Here is a 12,879-nt window from a genome sequence, read left to right as displayed (position 1 = left end):
GGCTGCGGTTGTCCCCACGTGTCACCACGGCAGATCAAGGCTCGTGGCCTTATAGGGAGCATTTGGCTCTTCCCAGTGCCCGAGGTTTACAGGAGCTGTGACAGGCAAACGAGGTCAGCTCCCTTCAAAATACCTTCCCTGTTGCAGTCAGCCTGGGCACTTCCCCTGGGAGTGCTGGCAAAGTCTTCTCTCCATCCTTAGTTCAATATTAACAGTGTCACTCGAGTGCTGAGCTCCCACTGTCCTGCACAGGAGCAGGTGATGCTGAGAGTGTCAAACCCAGAGGCAGCAACCCCTTCAAGTGGAGGCAGAGGCTTTGTGTTGGGAGCTGCTCTCAGGAGCAGCACCTCACTCCCATTTCCCACCCTTTAAGCAATTTCTTCCCATTCAAATAGAAACGATTTCGAGGCAACACAACCGCTTTGGGTAAAGAGCTTTGCTGGAGAAGAGGCTGCTGCCTCTGCCAGGGCTGATAAGGCTCAGCTCTGCCTGCACAGCTCGAGCTGATTCCCGGGCACAAGGCAAGAGGATGCTGCACCCGCAGAGCTGCTGGTTGGTGACACGCCACCGCGCGGCACCAGCCCGGCCGTGGCACCTCTGCTTGAGTGGGATCAGGCTGCGGGACCGAGCACAGGCAGCTCGGGCCGAGCACAGGCAGGAGCAGCTCAGCCGGGACCGGCCACGTCCAGCCGGCTCCGTCCCGCAGCAGCAGCCGCCCACGGGGGCCCTCTCCCGGCCGCTCCACGCACCGACCCTCCACACCACGCACCTTCCACACCAGGTCCTTGTTCCCCTCCCTTTCCCCAGGCTGTCCCGTGCACGAGGGATGCTGCTCCCGGGCCCAGCCCCGGCTCCGGCCGCACAAGGCTGCGGTGGCCGGGGGTGATGCAGGGGAAGGCAGGGGCTGCCTCCTGCTGCTGCCGCAGGGTGCTGCAGCCTCCCAGGCACTGCAGGCAGGGCAAAAAGGGAGCAAAGGAAAGCAAGCTGACATTTAGAAAGCCCAGGAGGTGTAGGTAGTGCAGCAAGCTCCTCTGCCTGACTGCAACAGCCTGGCCCAGACTGAGTGGTCTGCAGCAGCCAAATGCTGAAGTGGAGTTTTCCTTCCCCAGCAGCAGCCACCCCCCGCGGGTCTCGGGCACCAGTGCCAGGATGCTCCTCACTGGGGATGGCTGGGCAGGGCCAGGGAGAGCAGCTGGGTCTGTCAGCACACAGGGGAGCAGCCAGCCTCCCCTCAGAGAAGCAGAACACTCAGGGCTCTGCCAGGAGGCTGAGGGGAGACAGCAGCACTCTCTGACAGGCTGCAGGGAGCTGGGGTCGGGCTCTGCTCCCTAGTGATGAATGACAGCACCAGAGGAAAGAGGCTGGAGTTGTCCCAGGGGAGGTTGAGGCTGGAGCTGAGGCAGAACTGTTTCCCTGAGAGGGGTGTCAGCCCCTGTGCCAGGCTGCCCAGAGAGCTGGGGCAGTGCCCAGCCCTGGAGGGATCCCAAAGCCCTGGGGCTGAGGTGCTGAGGGCTGTGGGTGGGTGCTGGGCTGGGCAGGGTGAGGGGAGGGCTGGGATTTGATCTTAAAGGTGTTTTCCAACTGAAATGATTCTGTGATAACCCAGTGCCAGCCCTGGCCCCAGCCCTGGTGCAGCCCCCAGCTCTGCCCAAAGCCACAGGGCCTCTCCTGCACCAAACACCAACACTGTCAGGCTGCTGCATGGGGGATGCACAAAGGTTCTTGGTTAAACCTGCACCCAACCTTTCACCAAGCCCTAAACGTGCCCTAACCACTGTCAGGCTCTGTGTTCCATCACAGCTGACCTCAGCACCTCGCTCAGACCTGCCCCAAATCCCTGTCTGTGGCTCCAGATGAACCCTGGGCACCAGAGCTGCAGGGGAGGAGCTGCCCAGGTACCCCCAGGGAAGGGCTGTGCTGTGGGGCCACCCCTGTGCCACCCCTGCCCAGAGATCCTCCAGCACAGCAGCAAACCCTTTCTTCAGCCCCACTCCTTGTTTCCCCACTCCAGGTGCAGGAGCTTTCCAAGGCTTCAGGCTGCTGGTGGCAGGGGGAGGCTGAGCCCTGGAGCTCAAAGAAAACACAGGTGGTATCTTAAAAAGGACATTTATTTCATTTCATGAAGCTTATTTTACATGCAACTTCTGAAGCTACTACAACAGTCAACAGCAGGGCTGGGGGTTGTCCAGACTCCCATTAGTGTTCTGGAACAAGCCAGGCCAAATGAAAGGATCTTTTGCCCTTAGAAAATAAGAGTCAGCACACAAGGAATGGGGTTTGGTTTGTTTTGCTTTCACTTTAATTACTCCTCCCCTACTCCCTGCCCTCAAGCTGCACACAGCAATGCTCCAGCTTACCAAAAAAGGAGGCAGGAGAGGAAACATCTCACACACACACACAGAGACACTCCCCCCATCCACCCCTAACAAGCCACTGAGACAGGAGGACTGAATCTAGCTCTGTTCAGAGGGAAAACCAAGAAGAGAGGCAGGAGGAATCAAGCTCTGACAAAGGAGATGCAGAACCCTTTAATCATTTTACTGGGTAAAAACCTTTTACAACATCAAATGAGATGCTACAAATTCCTTTGTGGTTAGTTCTCTCTCAGTCTGATGGGGGTTGAACAAGCAGCTGAACACACCCAAAGATTGGCTTCTAAAAATAAACCAGATCTGGCATTCTTGTCAGTGTCTGCTGGATATTCCCTCCCAGGCAGCCCAGGAAGGGGGACAGAGCCCTGCAGCCTCAGCCTACTGTAGGCTTACCATCATGTAGAGATACACAAGAAGCAGATGAATTCATCAGGCCAAGCTGGGATGGCAAATGTCAAGCTGCTGTGTGTGTGTGTGTGTTTTTCCACCTGCTATGAGGTCTCTGTTCAGTCCCCTGTCACTTGTGTGGCCTGGCCATCTGAGGTCTGGTTGGTGGACTGAATGAACATGGGCTGGGTGATGTCCTGGCCTGCAGGCATGGTCACTTGCTGGATCTGATAGAGTTGCTGGTAGAGATAGAGAGGGGAAAAGAAAAGACTGTTAGTTCTCCTCATGCTCAGCACCAGCTCCCTCCAAGCAGAGTTTAGAGGTGGCCTTAACAGCAAAGTCAGGTCTGGGTCAAATCTGCATCCCCCAAAGACAAGAGAGCACAAACTTTCACTAGATATTTGCTGCTAAATCATAACAAAGTCATTCTGTGAGTTTCTGCTGCCCAGGCTGAGCTCAGGCTGCCCTCAATAGCTGGAGGTTATGGCTTTTGCTCCTAAACTGGTCAGGACTCAATGGATCCCACCCAGAGCACAAGGGATGGGACTAACTCAGAGCCAAGGCAGCAGAACACCTGAGCTACGACTGGCACCACATCCACTTACCCTGCTCCAGGTTAGGGTTTGCCTGCAGCAGCTGTGCTTTACCAGGAGGAGCCAATTTGCTAGAACATGCAGACCTGAGGATGCCTCTTTTAGCCCTTGACTCCAAAGGGACTGAGGAGCTCCGAGTTCTTACCTGTCCGTCCGTGAACTGGCTGAACTGCTGCTGTCCTTGCTGGACTTCTGTCTGTGTTATCTACAAGGACAAGAGAAGGGTGATGACTGACAGCCCCTCAGAGAGGGTCAGAACCCCACTAACCATAGTCTGCTGCTGCCTCTCCAAGAGCTTTTAGACTCTTTCCAAGCTTCCTCACCCCTCGGTGTGGCAGGACACCGGCGGCCCGCGGCCACGCTCGCGCTAACCACAGGGCAAGAACAAAGGACACGGGATTCAGCTGTTCCAAACCAAAACCAACCACAAGCACGTCCTGTGGAGAAGGCAGCCTCCAGGATCACAGAAAAGCAGCAGCCTTCCTCTCCTCTGAAGGCAGAGAAGAATCCCTTTAAGCGACCAGTCTCAACAAGAACCTGAGACGACCTCCTGGCAGCAAACGCCGCGTCGATGTTTCGCCTCTGGGAGGTTGCACGGCTGCTCCTCCCTCACCCAGCCAGAAGGAGCAGAAGGAAAGAGAAGGTGGATGAACTCAAGTTGGTTTTTACCTGCAATCAGCTCAGAGCAGTGACACACACACACACACACACACAGATATAGGCATGCACCTTTCACAGCTCAAGGAGGCTTCTGCTACGCTCCTTGTCACTCTGACGGGAGGAACAGGAAGAAAAGAAACACAGGAGCCCTAAAGCCAAGAGGTGCTCAATCCAAGTGGGATTTGCAGCTTCAGGAGCCAGGGAACAACACTTTACCAGTTCATGTCAGCCCTTGCTGTTATGGTGCATACCTGCTGTGCATTGGTTGCAAGCGTCTGGATCTGCCCCTGGACTACCTGGGTGCCTGACACGGGTTGGGCTAAGCGGATATACTGCAGCTGGCCAGCATTCAACTGAACCTGGAGACAAGCGGAGGGGGCAGGGGAAACACAATTAAACAGGGAACTCTGGAACCTCAAACACATCAACTTGCCTTCTCGTTTCCACAACAGAAACCAGAGTCAGGGCTGAGGCACAGGGGAGAGGCTGGAGGTGATTAAGGCTTTAGATGAGCGACTGCCACGGACCCTGCCCAAGGCAAGAACCAACTCCACCGAACTCCTGCGGGCTCTGCAAGTAAAGCCCCGAGGAAGCAGCACATTACTTCTTTCTCCAGGAGGGGAATGGGTCAGTTAGTAGCCAAAGCATATTAATTGCTACATTTCAGAGACCTTTGAGGACACTTTTCCCCCTCCTCCCCCCCAGCTTTTTGGGCAGGAGAATGGAGTTACTGCTCTGATGCATCGTTTCACACAAGCATCCTCATGAGCTGCCTGCAATGACTCTCCTCTTACATCCTGCCAAAAAATGTAAGAGAACCTATGGGAAACTTTCAGCTGAAGACAGCAGAGATGACAAACCCCAGGGATATCGAAGGAAGCTTCTCATGCCACTCTCTGCCTGTCAGCACCCACCTGGCAAAGGCTGGTAACTCCTGTGGCAGCACTTGGTTGACATTTAACACCAATTTGTTTCTGAGCTGTGGGATGGGAAGCCCAATATCACCACAGTCACCTCAAGTCCCATCTCACATGTTGTGGGATATAAACAGCCAGTGCTACTGAAAACCCACGTGAGAAGCAACAGAGGCCACGGGCTGATCCCACCACGGGCTTTTCAGTGAAGTGTTTATTTCACTTGGGGACAATCTGGATTCACAGTCCTAGGGTAATTATAGACCAAAAAAATAGATGGTTTGAGCTTCTTTTGTAAAAGAAAGGAGACAAGGACATAAAAACCACTTGAAAAACTGCTCCCTGACAAAGGTTCAAGTGCCTGGAACATGGTCTTGGCGTTACACAACCGGCGCTGACGTCCCAGCTGGGTCTAAACGCTCCAATATTGCTTCAGGAGCAAATCAACTCCCCATGAGCATAAGCATCTCAATAAAGAATCCATTTCTGCACCAGGATCTGCTGGCAGATCATGTTTTTCATGCTGGGAGCTCCCTGCTTTTAGATTTTTAGCCACACCACTAACTACATGAATGGAAGTGATTTACAGTGTCCTTCCAGCCGTGAGAGTGAGCACCAAGGGACCTGCCCATGAGGTGGAGCAAAGGCACAGCTTAAATCTAGCACACAACTCATGCAGCCAGAAGAAATGATTTCCATCTCCTTGGCACAGCTGTGGTATAGTTCTGGTGTGAAGAATAAGAAGCCCCCTTTCCACAGGCAGCCTGTGGTCTGGAGTAAAGGGCGAATTGCAGCAGAGGAGTGAATACGGTTCAGGGAGCAGGTGGAAAAGCAGCAGAGACACCAGTGAGATGCTCCCAGCACTCCTGCAGCTGCCAGCAGCATCTCAGCTTCGGGAGAGGGTTTCCCACAAAGAGTCTTTGCTGAACCCAAGAAGACAGCAGAGTGAAAAGGAACTGTCAGGAGACAGAGCAATGACTGAGACAGAAAGTGCAGGGAAAGCACGAGGGAAAGTGCAGGCAAATGGAGCAGAGGCAGCAGCACTGAAGAGCCCAAAACATCTGTGACACCAAACCAAACCTGCTCTCCAGGTTAGGGAAAGCTCTTGCAGCTAAAGCTCCATGTTCTGTTGGACTGCACTTGCTGGGAGTGTGAAATGGGAAAGATGCTTCCTTCAGCACAAACTGATTCTCCAACAGGCTGTGATTAAGAATCCTCCTCTTAATTAGTCAAAAGAGCATCTCTGCTGGATACAGAAATGCTGTGACTGGTTCATTAAAACACTGCTCCTCATTTGCTCTGTTTTGCAGACTTACAATTGCAGGGGGCCCAAGTGCTCCCACAGACACCACACTGCCACTTGGCACTTTCTGCCTCACATCTGCAGAGTAAGAATCTTCTGAGGTCCAGCCACAACAACCTGTTCTCAGCAGCTCCCAGGCAAGAGGGAAGTAGAAGCACATGCTTGGGCAAAATCTGCCACTAATTCAACACCCTCCTGAAACACAGGGTGTCTTGCAACAGGATCCACCTACATGGAGCAAAGTGCTTTCTGCAGGTCATGGCCCTCTCACAGCTACTTGGTGAAGAATTCTTTGTCCTGGCAGATGTCCAGGCCTCCTTCTTGTAGGGAGAGTCTCTGGACAACCAGTCTGAAGTGTTCTGCTACTGCTGAACCAAAGCAGGATGCTGCAATGTTCAGGGCTGGTGTAATGGATTCACTGTGGTGGACACCTCCCTCCAAAAGACTCTGAGGAACAAGTATCTTGGGGAAACTTTGATAAGGAAAGGAAGAAAAAAGGGGAAAAGAATTCAAAAGAAAGACAGTGGAGCATGTAGAGAAGAAAATAAGGTTGCTGGTAAAAAAACACCCTATTTGGCAAGCAATTCCCTTCCCTTCTGACCAACACCTCAAGCCAAGCAGTAAGAGTCAGCTGAAGACTTAAGAGGTGAAAAGAATCTGGAAGTGGGCTGGAAAAACCTGGCAACAGCAACAATCTGAACCTTTCTCAAGACAGTGTCAGAGCAGGAAACATTTACCAGATGTACAGAGGATCCTGAGAAGCAAAGCTGGTGGGGAATGTCAGCTTTGCCCCAGCTGTGGGTACATTTCCTAACAGAAATCCGAGTGAAAGGCTTGTCTTGGACACTTGGTCTGACCTTTGGCCTGTTAAGCACACAGAACTGGGCAGTTTGGGGTTTTCTTGAAGAGCTGTGAAGCTTTGCAGATGGGAACCAAAAGGCCCCAAAGTTTGTTGTGATTCTGAAGCACAAGGTGGGAGGGGAAAGGTGCCATTTTTTTCCTGACCCACATGTTTAACTAGGACCCATGCCACAATGTTACTGCTGCTGCTGGACACTTCAAATCCCATTCTTAAGGCCACAGCTGGTCTGTATTGATGTGAAAGTGAGGAGATATCTTCAGGTTCTGCACAGCCATCCCTCCAACCAGCATCAGAGCTTATTAATAACTCACAGATGGCACCTTTCCCACTCAGTCTGCCAGGTCATAACTTCAGACTGCAGAGGCAGAACCAAGTAAAGGCAACAGAAGTTGATGGTGCTTTATTGAAACCATGCTGTAGTAAAAGAACTCAGGTTTCTCCAGGAAGTGTTTCATTTATTGCTTCCTAACCATAAGCATTGCACTGGAGGTGAGAGTGTTGGGGGGTGGGGAATGAGTCTACACTGGGTGGGTTACATTTGTTTCCTCCTTCATGTCACACCTGGGTACTTTTCCTCTCTAAGTGCAGGAAACACACCACTCAATCCAAACTTCCTCTGACAGTGATAGAAGCATCCATTTGCAGTCTCATGCCAGAACACCAGCAGCCACTTTCTGCTCACAAGACATTTGTGTTGGTGCCTTACCGGTATCTGCTGGATCTCTCCTGTGTTGGTGATGATCTGCTGCATGACTTGCATGGTCTGCCCAGTTCCACTCTGAGCCTGCTGGGTCTGTCCTTGGGGCTGGGCCTGCACTATTTGTACCTGCTGACCTTCTCCAACCTGCATGGTCACCGGGGTGCTCTGCATTCAAAATGGGGATAAGGACCAAGCAAGGGCTGAAGTGATTCACACAGAAACCCTGAATGATGAGGGTTAGAAGGGACCTCCCAGAGCTGCTGCAGCCCCAGCCCCTGCTCCAGCAGCTTCCCCTGGCTCAGGGGACACAGGAATGTGTCCAGGTGGGTTTGGGAACCTCCTGGAAAGGAGCCTCCACACCCTCCCTGGGCAGCCTGGGCCAGGGCTCTCTCACCTCAGCACCAAAGATGTTTCTCCTCCCGTGCCAGTGGAACTGTTTGTGTTCCAGCCTGTGCCTGTTACCCCTTGTCCTGGCCACCACACAACACAGACTGGTCCCATCCTTTCAACACCCACCCTTTAGGTCTTTGTCAGCATCAATAAGGGACCCTTCTCAGCCTTCCCTTCTCCAGGCTAAAGAACACAGGCCAAACAGCCACAAGACACAAAGACTGTAACAGACAGATTCCTTCCTAGACCCACTGTTACTTGTTGCTGCTTAAATCCCCACCAAGGGAGCCCAGGAGGCAGGTAACTGCTCTTTGTAAGGTATCTGAACATTGCTCAGGACCAGAAAACATATTCCTGTGTTGTTATTGGTTGTTCTGAGCAGTGAGAACGGGATTCACAGGGCACTACACACAGGGAGCTGAAGGTTTCACTGACCCCACTTAAGTGCCAAAGCCCCTGACCACTGCTCATCACTCACCTGCCCTTGCTGTGGCTGGGCAATGATGATCTGGCCTGGCTGGATAGTGGTTGTAGATGTGGTGGTCTGCTGTCCTTGCTGCTGCCCCTGAACCTGCACTGCAGCAGGCTGCTGAGCAAGAGTGAAGTAATACTGTACAGGCTCAGCTGGGGTCACAGCCTGACGCACCTCTTCCTGCAGCACAGGGAAAAGACAGGTAAAGAGGGAACAGCAACAGCCAACATCCCTCCCATAAACATGCTCCATGGGAAAGTACCTCTAATAACTCATTCATAACAGTTTAAGTCAATCTGAAATGATAAATCAAACTGGGATCCTCAATTTATTCACCTGTAAGGAAATCAAAGGCACTTCCAACCCCCTGTGTAGAGTAATGGAGCCCCCAGTGTCATTAGGAGAAGCAAATGAGTGAGATTACCATTGGTGAAATACAGGCAACTCCTCATCAGTAAATCCCATCATCACCTGTTATGTTAACACACAACAAATTGCCAATGCACCAGCAGACCTTCCTCTCAGCCTACGTGCCCAACACAAACCTCAGTCTAGCTCTGCTGTTAAACCCTTGGGGATAAAAGTGAAGCATTTGATGGAGACTGCTGGCTCCTATTTATTTCTTTACACCCAGTTTTTCCAGAGTGGGAAGAGTTTAATCTCATACCACTGTTGAACAGCCTGATTCTGCTGGTAGCAGCAATATCTCAACAGCATGAAGAAAGGCTCTGCTCTAGCTCACTGTCAGCAGCCCAGGCTGTAAAACTCATGCTCTGTTTTACCTAAGCCTGTCTTTAGGAGAGAAATCCCCTTCTGATTGATGTTTAGGAAAAGAAGTAGACTTTCAGAGACCCTGGGAACAAAAAGCAAAACTCTTCAGCTGTCCCCAGGAGCAGTTGGATCTTGCACCTCCCAGAAGATGCAGCTCACCAGACGTTCACTCCATGGCAGGAGGCGTAAACAATCCTCTCCCAGCCACCTCGAGTTCACAGCTGAGAGTGTAGGATGTTTACACGTGCTACAACATGGGAGATTGCCATTGCCACCAGGCTGCTTGAGTCCCTGCCACTAAATGCAGCTTGCTCAGGGATGACCTGCAGTACATCCCACTGGAAGAGAAAAACACAGGTTAAACAAGACCAACGTCTGCTCCCTGGGTGGGCATCAGGCTTGAGTACAAGAGCCTCCTTGCTTTGATGCTTATCTCTGAGGGACAACAGCAAAAGAAAAGACTATTGGGAGGCTTCTCAACAGCCTACCAGAAAATCACCCCCTAAAGATTAAGCTGCTCACAGTTGGCTGTAGTCAAGAAGCAATTGGTGAGCCTGACTCTCCAAGCAAACCTTCCCACTGTCCCATGGTACTGCAAACTGCTGCTGTCATGTGCTTACAATCCTTCCCACATATGGTAGCTCACTGATTATTCCTACTTGCTTCATCAACTCCTTTGGGGGAGGGATTAATAACAAATGTAAGACATATATTGACCAGGGCATGTCTCCAGTTAGCCATAAAACCACAGGCACAGAAGAGCTGTGGCTGCTTCTGTGAGGCCCAGTCCTTAGGCACATTATTTCTAGAGCACTCCAGTCCTCAGTTCCCAACTGAATCCTGAAACAATTAAGGCAAAGTGAGTACTTTTGGAAGTATCTGCTCCAGGTGAAGTTGCATTTGCTACAGGCACAGATGGCTTTAAATGCAAACCTGTGTGAACTAGCTTAGCTCGTGCCTGCCATCCTTTATTTTCAAGCCATAGCTTCAGTTACCAGAGCAACATAACAGTCATGGTTTCATTCCCAGCTCTTCCACATAACCAACACTAGCTTGTCAAACAGTCTTTTCCATGGTGAACATCAAATACAGACTGTACCCCCAGCCAAAAAGTGCAGGCTGTCAGCCTACAGGCAGCCACTTCAACGCTGTTGAATCAAAGGGGTATTTGCCTACAGTCTTACCAGGCAGTTGTTTCTCCTTGAGACTTCTCAAGCCATAAGCAGCATTTCTAGTGATTCAGCAGTGTTCACAGGCAGTGGATGTACTGGGGAGAGACAGATCTCTAAAGCCTATTTCAAACCAAAAACCTACAGGGTTTCAGTGCTGATGCTGCACAATCCAGGAGGCAGAGCTCTGCTGTGATCTATCATCACGACACGTTAACTGAGCAGCCTGTGTGCACCTAACACACAATTCAGCTCCTTCAGGCACTCATCTGATGAGAGAACTTAAATTCCATAAACAGAACACCCTGGTGTGAAGCAAAAGATTTCAGCAAGGAAAAGATATGGGCAATGTTCTCCCTCCCAAACACAGAATGCTTCTAACAGCAGCATCACACAGCAGAGTCACTGAATGAGGCACCTGAAAGGAAAAGCACTGGATTTGCAATGCCAGAATTCACCTGTGATACTTGAGGCAGCAGACAGCTCCTTTCAGCTTACCCAGCTGAACAAACCAGGTTTTGTTTTGCCCTGTCAAGCACTGTTCTTTGGGTAAATCACCTGTGCTGAAGGGATGAAGCAGGGGAAGGGATGGAAGGAGCTGTGCCACCACGTGCACAGAGTGCAGAGCTCCCAGCACGCCTGTAACAAAGCCCTGGGATGCTGCTGATCTGACCCACAGCTGAGTGCAGCAGCAGGATGGGCTCTCCTGCACAGACTGGGACACAGAAAGGGATTCTCATTTACTACCAAAATCAAGCTGCTTCTAGAGATCAGCATGTGAGGTGAAACTCAGCTCAGGACACCACCACAAAGGGTGAAGCATCTATTTCCTCCCTTTGACCATCACTTCAGGAGCATGTGAGAGTCCCAAGACACACAGCAAAACAGCAGCCTCCAAAATCCAGGTCCACAATGCAGCCCACTGCTCTCTGTGCTGGCAGCAGGTAACTTTTTGCATGTCATCCAGGATTTATATTGCAAGACAAAAGAAAATCCCTCATGTCAAAGCAAAAGTTCCAAGTAAAACACTTGCCAGAAGGATGTTTTACAGCATGGCAGCCCCTCCAGCAGCTCTCCCTGCAGAAGCTATTTAAGGACCACCTTGGCTTATTTCAAAGGCTAACACACTGCAAACATCCCAAGTATGAGAAAACCATTCAAAGGTGTTGCTGCAGATTGTTAGAAATGACTGAAATTTACTGTTCAGAAGAAATGTGTCCAGCTGAGTCCTGGGCAATGACTCCAGGAGCTGCTGAACACGGTGCAGGGCTGTCTGGATGGAGCTGATCCCTAGGAGAGCTGTATTTAGGGCAGCTCAGCCACTTCATCTACCAGGCAACTTGTAACAGAGAGAGATGAGCAACCACTGAACTGCTGAACTTTCAGCAGCAAGGCATCAAGCTTTTAGGATGAAGGAGATCAATTAGTTTACCAGGAGCTGGATGTGGTTTGTTTGTAGCTTTGAAGAAGCAAGACTGAGCTTCAACCTCACCTTGGTGCCCTTTCAGCAGTGTCTCAAACACGGAAGGAAACAAGTGCTTTGTGAAACACAAGTCTGTCTGGTTTGTGCTCAGAGGACTGCAGCAGCCTGCTGCTGTAAACATCCGACTGAAAGCTCCTTCCAACACCTTACAGCTTCCAGTCAAGGATGTTTACAGTAGCAATGACTGCCCCAAAGGATGCAGGAGCTGGTACTTGTAAGCAAATAAGCCCCATTTCTCCTTTTACAAGTCAAAAGATGCAGGCTCAGCACTTTTGGAAGGTGAACCTGAAAACTACTGTAAATAAACACAGAAGAGAGGCACAAACCTCTTGTTTAAATCTGCTTCTGTATTATTAAGGCTCTTTTAATCAGAGACTGAAATCAGACCAAGGAAAGGACAGAGAATGAGGCACTTTCAGGTCTCACCTGTCTCTTTGGAGGCTTCAGCTCATCCCTTGGAACGATATCGATAAGGAAGTCAAACTGATCAAACTTGGTAATTGCCATGGCAATGTCATTCCTCTAGAACAACAGAGAGAGAAAACCCTTCAGCTTGAGAAACTTGTCACTGGGTAGGTAAGTTAGAGCTCTTTTTTTGAGGTGAGAAGGTCTCCTCCAGATCCCAAGTGGACAAGCCAGGTGGAGAGAACTTCTCTTTCAGTACCAACCCTGCTGTCTCAAGCTGAAGTCTTAAAATGTGCAGTAAGAAGGTGCTTAAACTCAGGCTTTCACACTCACCCACCAGGCCTAATCAGGCTCTCCACAATGGTACTGCTGGGATTCCCTACAGAAGGCTCATGCCA

General features: G+C 50.9%; 1 protein-coding gene across 3 annotated transcripts in view; it reads right to left on the bottom strand.

The window, feature by feature from the left end:
• Window positions 1-2,276: 2,276 nt before the first annotated feature.
• NFYC (nuclear transcription factor Y subunit gamma) overlaps window positions 2,277-12,879 on the bottom strand; it is a 33,633-nt gene continuing 23,030 nt past the window's right edge. For 2 of the 3 annotated variants that reach the window (XM_062014602.1, XM_062014603.1), the window contains exons 5-10: window positions 12,503-12,598; window positions 8,660-8,833; window positions 7,798-7,956; window positions 4,264-4,371; window positions 3,498-3,557; window positions 2,277-2,998 (exon numbers count right to left, since the gene is read on the bottom strand). In XM_062014602.1, coding sequence (XP_061870586.1) covers window positions 2,879-2,998; window positions 3,498-3,557; window positions 4,264-4,371; window positions 7,798-7,956; window positions 8,660-8,833; window positions 12,503-12,598 — 717 coding nt within the window. In that variant the 3' untranslated portion in view covers window positions 2,277-2,878. The remainder of the gene's footprint in view (window positions 2,999-3,497; window positions 3,558-4,263; window positions 4,372-7,797; window positions 7,957-8,659; window positions 8,834-12,502; window positions 12,599-12,879) is intronic. The other variant, XM_062014604.1, reaches the window with a different exon arrangement.

Source organism: Colius striatus, chromosome 24 (assembly GCF_028858725.1).
Source record: "Colius striatus isolate bColStr4 chromosome 24, bColStr4.1.hap1, whole genome shotgun sequence".
Classification (NCBI taxonomy): domain Eukaryota; kingdom Metazoa; phylum Chordata; class Aves; order Coliiformes; family Coliidae; genus Colius; species Colius striatus.
Note: the sequence above shows the minus strand (reverse complement) of the source record. Positions and strands in the feature narration are given on the sequence as shown.